The sequence below is a fragment of the Pseudorasbora parva genome, chromosome 22, assembly GCF_024679245.1.
Source record: "Pseudorasbora parva isolate DD20220531a chromosome 22, ASM2467924v1, whole genome shotgun sequence".
Taxonomy (NCBI): domain Eukaryota; kingdom Metazoa; phylum Chordata; class Actinopteri; order Cypriniformes; family Gobionidae; genus Pseudorasbora; species Pseudorasbora parva.
Genome location: NC_090193.1, coordinates 41612833 through 41622832, shown reverse-complemented (window position 1 = coordinate 41622832; position 10000 = coordinate 41612833). Strand labels below are relative to the sequence as shown.

The window sequence follows — 10000 nt, the reverse complement described above, 5'->3', positions numbered from 1 at the left end:
GGATGCACTATTATGATGCATGGATGGAAGCACTATAATGATGGATGGAGGGATGTACTTTTATGATGGATGGATGGATGGATGGATGCACATATGATGGATGGATGGATGGATGGATGGATGAATGCACTTTTATGATGGATGGATGGATGGATGGATAGATGCACATATGATGGATGGATGGATGGATGGATGCACATATGATGGATGGATGGATGGATGGATGGATGAATGCACTTTTATGATGGATGGATGGATGGATGCACATATGATGGATGGATGGATGGATGGATGGATGGATGGATGGATGGATGGATGCACATATGATGGATGAATGGATGGATGGATGGATGCACTTTTATGATGGATGGATGCACTTTTATGATGGATGGATGCACTTTTATGATGGATAGATGCACTTTTATGATGGATGGATGGATGGATGCACTTTTATGATGGATGGATGGATGGATGGATGGATGCACTTTTATGATGGATGGATGCACTTTTATGATGGATGGATGGATGGATGGATGGATGGATGCACTATTATGATGCATGGATGGAAGCACTATAATGATGGATGGAGGGATGCACTTTTATGATGGATGGATGGATGGATGGATGGATAGATGCACATATGATGGATGGATGGATGGATGGATGCACATATGATGGATGGATGGATGGATGAATGCACTTTTATGATGGATGGATGGATGGATGGATGGATGCACATATGATGGATGGATGGATGGATGGATGGATGGATGCACATATGATGGATGGATGGATGAATGCACTTTTATGATGGATGGATGGATGGATGAATGCACTTTTATGATGGATGGATGGATGGATGCACATATGATGGATGGATGGATGGATGAATGCACTTTTATGATGGATGGATGGATGGATGAATGCACTTTTATGATGGATGGATGGATGGATGGATGCACATATGATGGATGGATGGATGGATGGATGAATGCACTTTTATGATGGATGGATGGATGGATGAATGCACTTTTATGATGGATGGATGGATGGATGGATGGATGCACATATGATGGATGGATGGATGGATGGATGAATGCACTTTTATGATGGATGGATGGATGGATGGATGGATGGATGGATGGATGGATGGATGGATGGATGGATGGATGGATGGATGGATGCACATATGATGGATGGATGGATGGATGGATGGATGGATGGATGGATGGATGGATGGATGGATGGACTTATGATGGATGGATGGATGGACTTATGATGGATGGATGGATGGATGCACTTATGACGGATGGAGAGATGGATGAATGCACTTATGATGGATGGACTTATGATGGATGGATGGATGCACATATGACGGATGGATGGATGGATGAATGCACTTATGATGGATGGATGGATGCACTTATGACGGATGGAGAGATGGATGAATGCACTTATGATGGATGGACTTATGATGGATGGATGGATGCACTTATGACGGATGGATGGATGGATGGATGCACTTATGATGGATGGATGGATGCACTTATGACGGATGGAGAGATGGATGAATGCACTTATGATGGATGGACTTATGATGGATGGATGGATGCACTTATGACGGATGGATGGATGGATGAATGCACTTATGATGGATGCACTTATGATGGATGGATGGATGCACTTATGATGGATGGATGGATGGACTTATGATGGATGGATGCACTTATGATGGATGGGTGGGTGGATGGATGGATGGATGGATGGATCTATCTAAACTCAAACTTTGTCAAGCGTTCTGATTGGCTGTCTTTAATCTGCGTCAGTACGTGTTTTGATTTCGATTGGCTTGTGATTATAATCGAGGACCAGCGATTATCCGACCTAAAAAGCCTCGCCGTGCATCTAAAAATCTCTGCGTTAAACGCGGATAAACCAACGCGTCAACTTAGTGTTAACCTCCTCGCCTTCCTTTGCACTCGTTCCTGTTGATTCCTCAAAATGGCGGCAGTCTGAGGAGGAGGGGGCGGGGCAAGCTATAATTAGAATTCGGCCTGCAGTACCCAATACAACCACTAGCTGCCATTCTTACATACTGCACCTTTAATGCCAAATCAGCCCAACAAGAGACGGTTGCTAAACTACGGGATGTGATTGATATTAAACATTATTGTGTGAATAATTAAAAACACATTCAGCCTCTTGTGCACGCGCTCCGGAAGTTTGCGCGCCCAAACGCTCCAATAGCCAACACACATATGCCGATATGGCGTTTGGCTAAGTATCCTCATAAACACAGTGGGATCTGTTCTGTGAGTGTAAACCGTGAGAGAGAGCACGTGTGTGACGGTGTATGGGATCCGTGCGTTCGCTCTTAAAGTGACAGTAGCCTAATAAACATGTGCAGTTAATCTAACGCCGCATTCACACGGGGCGTAGGCCTTAACGCTTGACGGAGGGTGTGGCTGAAGCTGGATGCTGACGCGATCGTCATAGTGACAACAGCCAATCCCATTAACTTGACGCTTGGACCAAAACACAACACAAAAAAGCGCCTCTTTTGGTTGTATGTGCGAGTGCGATTGCCCGTGTAGTTGTTGTCAGCGCACTGCACAGGTGCACGAAGCTGTTAAGTACATTAAATCCCGAAAAAGCGCAGACAGCGGGAAGAATATCACGTAGTGGTCCAGGAGCTGCGTCTGGATTTTTAACGGTCTATGGTCTGGATGGTTCACGGAGCAGTAATGAACGCAATTGGCTAGCGTCTGCTGTAGGATATTTGCATACGGCGATCTGATTGGATGGCGCCTGCGCTGGCGCTTGAAAAGTTGAGAATTCTTCAACTTCTGCCGCTTGCAACGCGAGTGAAGCGCCGCGACGGAACCCACAATTCAGTTCGGCAACGGATGATGTCACCCATTCAAAGTAAATGGGAAGCGTTAACGCCTACGCCCCTTGTGAATGCGGCGTAACAGGAAACGGCTTCTGTTGTCGTTTTAAATAAGGGTTATTCTGTATTAATGTGCAGATGTGTTCCTTTATTCCGCTGCTCTTGGCCATTACGGGTCTGAACACCAGCGACCGCTAGTCTTCCTGAAAAACCTCAAGCACTGTTTATTTCATCTGTTTTTGTCCGTTTTGTTTGTAATTAGTTTCATATGTTAGGCCTTCTGGAGCTGTTTTGAGAACTTTTTACTTTTACATTAATTAGTTTTTGCTGAAGTGTCGATAATTATGGCATTTCACTGACATTTAAAACGACCCGTTTCATGAAATAAGACGTTGATCATATCACCCAAACTAAAACAAATTCATGTCTCCAGTTGTACATTTTCTAGTCACTAAAGGTGCAGTGTGTAATTTTTTCTGTGAATTTGCTTCTCGTTTCTGTAGACTGTAAACCTGGATAATTTGGCAAAACCTTTTTTAAACAATTTTTTTTAATTAAGAAATTTCAAGTTTAAAGGTGCAGTGTGTAAGTTTTAGCGCCATCCAGTGGTGGGATCAGCGAATTGATTCATGATTCGGATCGCCAATGTCTCGTGAGTTCAGCAGTTTGACACGCGATCCGAATCATGAATCGATTCACTGAATCATAACCGTTTGAATCTTTATTTGAGGATTGAACACAAACACGGAAGAGAAGCCAATGCTGAATAAAGTCGTAGTTTTTGTTATTTTTGGACCCAAATGTATTTTGGATGCTTCAAGAGACTCTAATTAACCCACTGATGTCTCATATGGACTACTGTGATGATGTTTTTATTCCCTTTCTGGACATGGACAGTATAGTGTGCATACACTTGCATACGCTCTCGGACTAAATATAAAATATCTTAAACTGTGTGTGAAGATGAGCGGAGGTCTTACGGGTGTGGAGCGACATTAGGGAGAGGAGTTAATGACAGACATTTCATCTTTGGCTGAACTAACCCTTTAAAGTGGAGCCTGCATTAGCACAATAGCTAGCGCTCTGTCTTGCGTCAGCTAATGGTGAAGCACAGAGAGAGGAAGCGCGACGGCTCATGTTCAGGAGGACAGCGGTTATTATACTGTATTTTTACAATCTGACCTTTATTTTCTATCGCCGTTCTGTTATTATTAAACTGATTTTCCATTACTTTTAAGTGGCTGAGGCCGCGTATGAAAGACACACACACACACACACACACACACACATACACACACACGCCTCGGACCGCTGACATCATCCCTGTCCACTGCTGGTTAGGAGCCTCTGAAAGGGTTTTGTTTACATAGCCAGTAATGGCCTTTGGAGGAGGGGGAGTTCCTAACATATAAACCACTGAAGGAAGCTGGTGTGTGTGTATGTGTCTGTGTGTGTGTGTGTGTGTGTGTGCGGGGGGGGGGGGGGGGGGGGGGAAGCAGAGGAACCCCCTTATTAAGAGTCTTTTTCCATTTCCACTGTAATGTGTAATGTATAAAACCGCACCACTTTACTTACAGCGAGACCTCGACAGATCCTCATATGCAGCGCTAATTTCATCAGCTATTTTTTAATTTAGTCTCAGTCTTAGTTCTGTGTCAGATATTTAGTCAACCAGGTCCTGTTTATTGTAGTCACAGTTTAATTATGCTGCATTGATAACACTGCAAAAATGCTCTTCTTACTCAGTATTTGTGTCTTGTTTCTAGTCCAAACATCTCAAAATTCTTAAAACAAGAAGTATTTACTAGACAAGCAAAAGTAATTGTCCTGTTTTGGGGAAAAATAACTTAAAATGAAGAGAGTTTTTGCTTAAAATAAGATAAATAATCTGCCAATGGGGTGAGAAAAAGTAATCTTAAAGGAGTACTTCAGCGCTGGGAAGATGAATCTGTATTTAAACTGGGTCATTAATGGAGTAGAAATGTGAAATTATTTTTTAATTTAGTGCTTTCTAGACTGAGAAAAGACAGAAAACTTATTTTTGTCTCATGGGGATGAAAGACTACAATTCCCAGAATGCTTCGCTGCCCTGTGAGGCCACGCCCACAGCCACCGCTACTGGATTACAGATCACTTTCACTTTCCCACCGCGACCGCGTTCATCTTCATAAAATCAGTTCAGTTAGAAAACAGACACGACTATTAAAATGTTATGTTTAAAAAATATGTTACGTCTGATCTTTTCATATTTTCTTCTCTGTTGCCAGATTGAAACTGCTCATTGATCAGGAAAAGACATACCAGGAGAGGAAGGAGGAAGAGAACACTAAGAAAGTCACAAGTCTTAAGGACGAGCTAACCAAGCTAAAGTCCTTTGCCCTTTTGGTGGTCGATGAACAGCAGCGCCTCGCGGATCAGCTGACCCAACAAACGTCCAAAGTCCAGGAGCTCCAGAACACGGCCAATCAGGCCCAAGACGAGCTGAGCTCCGCCCAAACCCGGCTGCAAGAAGAGGAGAATAAAGTCCGTCGATTGGAGGAGGAGCTACGCAATCAGGCCTGCCATTTCCACCAAGAGCAGGAAGCCATGACCGCCAAACTGACCAATGAAGACGCCCAGAATCGACAGCTCCGCCAAAAGCTCTCCTCACTCAGCCGGCATTTGGATGAGCTGGAAGAAACCAACAAGACCCTGCATAGAGCCGAAGAGGAATTGCTGGAGATTCGGGATAAGATCAGCCGAGGGGAATGTGGGAACTCCAGCCTCGTGGCGGAGGTGGAGGAGTTGAGGAAGCGAGTGCTTGAAATGGAAGGCAAGGATGAGGAGCTAATCAAAATGGAGGACATGTGTAGAGACCTCCACAGAAAGCTGGAGAAGGAGTCGAGCCAGGGATGTAGCCTAAAAGCCGAGGTGGACAAGCTTAATCACAGAATTATGGAGCTGGAGAAACTAGAGGACGCATTTGGGAAGAGCAAACAGGAGTGCAGTTCGCTGAAAAGCAACCTGGAGAAAGAGCGGACCATGACCAAACACATGTCCAATGAGCTAGATGTGCTGAGAGTCCGAATCAGGGAGCTGGAGGCCACCGAGGTACATTTGGAGAAGATGGAGTTGACTCTAAAAGAGGATCTGACAAAACTGAAGACACTGACCGTAATGCTCGTGGATGAGAGGAAAGCAATGGCCGAGAAGTTGAAGCTAATGGAGGACAAAGTGCTAAACAGCACTGGCAAACTTCAAGCGGAACAAGATAAAGTGAACACTGTCACTGAAAAGCTGATCGAAGAGAGCAAGAAAACTCTGCGCTCTAAGGCCGAACTGGAGGAGAAGATGTGCGTTGCGACTCGAGAGAGGGATGAGCTCAAAGCTAAGCTGAAAGCGGAAGAAGAGAAAAGCAGGGACCTTCAGTCCAAGGTCAGCATGATGAAAAAGAGGCTTCAGTCATTGGAAGCCGTGGAAAGGGAGTTACTCAGGAGCAAATCCAAAGAGAATCCAGGATCTTACCGATACCAACAGGAGGACAACAAGGTGAAAGATTTATCCCAGGAAGTGGAGCGCCTCCGAAGAAAACTAAAGGAGATGAAGGTGGTCGAAGGTGACCTTTTGAAGACCGAAGATGAGGTTGAATCCCTCGAGAAGAGATACTCCAATGAGCGGGAACGAGCGAAAATCCTAATGGAGGAACTGGAGATGTCCAGGAAGGAGTTGTCCAAGTACCAGTTGGCTGAGAAAGAGGAGTCCAACCAGGAGCACATCCTCTACAAGCGTCTGAAAGAGGAAGAAGCCAAATCTAGCCATCTTACTCGCGAGGTCGAAGCCCTGAAAGAGAAGATCCACGAGTACATGGGCACCGAGGACTCTATAGTCCGCTTGAAGACGGACCATACGACCCTACAGAGGAAGCTCACCCAACAGGAGGTCAGGAATAAAGAGTTGGGGAGGGAGATGGAGAGCGTTACGCGAGAGCTGGAGAGATATCGCCGCTTCAGCAAGAGTTTGAGACCGGGGATGAGCGGAAGGCGTCTCTCAGATCTACAGGTCTCCACAAAAGAGGTCCAAACGGAACCAGAAAACTACAGGAATCCTCTGGAACGAGCCCTAGTCAACGGGAAGCTATACGTCGAGAGCGATCCAGAAGACGAGGCCAATTACAATGAGATCAACCTTTCAAAATGCACGCCGTCCCTCATGAACAACCTCAACAACAATATGAGACGAGTTCGAGGCCCTTTCCTTAAGACCAGAGAAAGCCATCAATCGACAAATAGCAAGATGCAACCAAGACCGAATGGGAATCCGGTTCCGCAAGGGGACGTGTTCCTCGCGCACAGTCCTGGGCAACCTCTGCATATTAAAGTTACCCCGGATCACGGGCTAAATATGGCCACTCTTGAGATCACAAGTCCAAATTTGGAAAGCTCCCAGTCCTTTACAAGCACGGCGGTTATCCCGACAAGTGGAGCGCCTCCGAAACAACGGATCACAATCCTCCAAAACTCTCCCAAATCCCCTTCCAAGGGTTCTCCGGAGAGTCCGGATCGCTCTATGTCTCCGCTCGCATATTCCCAAACTCCCGAATCGTGCGGATCGCTGACCCCGGAGCGAGCACTGTCCCCGATTCAGATCGTTTCGGTCACCACTGGATCCCCGGACCGATCCGAGCCAAATCTGGAAAGGCAGAACAGCTGGCAACTTCAGCGGTCCAACAGCTCAGGTCCAAGTGTCATTACCACGGATGACAACAAAATCCATATTCACTTGGGAAGCCCCTACATTCAGGCTAAATCCATCAGCCCCTATTACTCCCTCGGGCCGGAGCAAAGGATCCCCAATGGAACTCCAACCAAAGCCAACAATAAAATCACAAGCAGCATCCTGATAAAACCCACATCCAGCCCCATCTCACGGCCCTCACACATTACAGTAAGTAACATGTGTGACTGACCCAGTGTTTGTGCACTGCAAAAAAAGGCTTTTCTTACTTAGTATTTCTGTCTTGTTTCTAGTCCAAACATCTAAAACATTCTTAAAACAAGAAGTGTTTACTACACTCTAAAAAAAATGGTGCTATTTGGTACTAAAAGTGGTTCTTGGCTTGTAATCATAGGGGAACCACTAATGGTGCCAAATAGCACCATATCTTTAAAGGTGCTCTACAGCTTTGTTAAATGGTGCTATGTAGAACCCATAAGAGGTGCCATATCGCATTTAATTTCTTCCTCAATAATGGTGCTAAACGGCACCAAAAGTACTTCTTTGGTGTGTAAAGAACCTTTAAAGGTGCTTGAAAGGTTCTTTGTACGGCAGTGGTGCTATATAACACCTTTATCACCCCAAAGAACCGCTAAACAACCGCTGAAGAACCATACAGGGGCTTAACAGGCTCTGTATATGGTAACGGTTCTATATAGCACTTCAGTCACTCCAAAGAACCGCTGAAGAACCGAGATTTGGTGCTATACCGCACTTAAAGTGGTTCCCCTATGATTACAAACCAAAGAACCACTTTTAGTGCTATATAGCACCGAGTGTAGACAAGCACAAGTAATTGTCTTGTTTTGGGGAAAATAACTCATAATGAAGAGAGTTTTTGCTTAAAATAAGATAAATAATCTGCCAATGGGGTGAGAAAAATAATCTTAATTCAATAATCTTAAACTTATTAAATTGAAATAATATTAAAGGTACCTCACTGGTAGGTTATTCTGCTTTTTTTAAGTAAAAACTCTATTAATTATGAGTTATTTCTTCCCAAAATAAGACAATAATTTGTACTTGTCTAGTAAATGTTTATTAATGTAAGAATATTTAGATATTTTGTCTAGAAACGACACAAACCCTGAGTAAGAGCACCTTTTTGCAGTGTGAGCGTAGTGTCCCCTGTAGACGCCTGGCCCGTGGTTCCCCGCACTCCTCATGTTCTGATCATGACTGTAGTTTGATTGATAATGAGATGTTTATGAGCATGATATGTAAAACCGAACACACATAACGAGAACACGAGCACTTGTGCCTTTCCGCTTTGAGTTGAAGTGCACTTACTGTTTTGTTTTTTTGCTAGACAGCAAATGATCCTGTACTATTAAAGTTCACTGACTGATGTACGACTGCATTTTTTGGTTTATTTTTATTTTCCTCTTAGATGTTATGTTGGGTTTCTGTTAATAATTAAAATGGGAATGTTAACAATAGCTTAATTTATTGATGAATAATTGGTGCATTCTGATGAGGTACACGTGCACATTATGTAATATTGCATGATTTCCTGTATTAGTGGAATATTACTGGACAACATTTAACCCTTAATCAGGCTCCACATTAACCCTCGTGTTAACCAGTGGATGTCTAGAAGAGGAAGTGAAGGAGAATTGTACTAACCCGACCGGACAAGCGGATTAAAACGCCAATAACAAAAAATAACGAGCCAATCACCAAAATGCAGGAATGATCATTAGTGTGTAAGTGGCGATGGATAGAGGATAATAGTGTAATGTGAACTGAAGGTGGCGCTGTTGACACTCGAGGAGAAATCACAGCACGAGAAACTGAGCTAAACACTCAACATGTGACGTTTATTTATAACATGATCCAGTTAAACATCATCACATGACCAAGAGTGTGTGTTCCTGAACACCATCACCACTGAACATGACTCTGATTTCATACGACGGCTCCAGAAACGATTCATTTACAGTTAATTACTTACATTTTAGATATTTTAATATTAATTTAATATTACATTTTAATATTGACTTCTTTTGTTCTATTTCAGCAGCAAAAATATTTACAAACAGCAGAACCGTAACGCCTCTCACAGAAACAGTGTGTGTGTGTGTGTGTGTGTGTGTTGCTGAATGATTCAGTGTTTGAATGAATCGTTTGAACGAATCGACTCAATGACTCACTCATTACGACTCGCCTGCTGCCCCCTACTGGCGGTTTAGTTTCATGATTAAACATTTTTCAACATTTCTTTTGTTTATGAAAAATTACACATCTCATAATTTAATGCAGTTGTAATTTTTCAGTGTAAATTATTTAATGTGATGGTGACAGAAAGCTGAAGCGTAGCCGGTATTTAAGATTAGGGGAAACGCCCTACAGGTAAAA

At 43.7% G+C, this 10000-nt stretch overlaps 1 protein-coding gene across 2 annotated transcripts in view; it reads left to right on the top strand.

Moving 5' to 3' along the window:
* Window positions 1-10000, top strand: part of filip1l (filamin A interacting protein 1-like) — a 49955-nt gene that overhangs the window by 31437 nt on the left and 8518 nt on the right. For both annotated transcript variants that reach the window (XM_067431571.1, XM_067431570.1), the window contains one exon: window positions 5158-7813. In XM_067431571.1, the coding sequence (XP_067287672.1) occupies window positions 5158-7813 (2656 nt within the window). The remainder of the gene's footprint in view (window positions 1-5157; window positions 7814-10000) is intronic.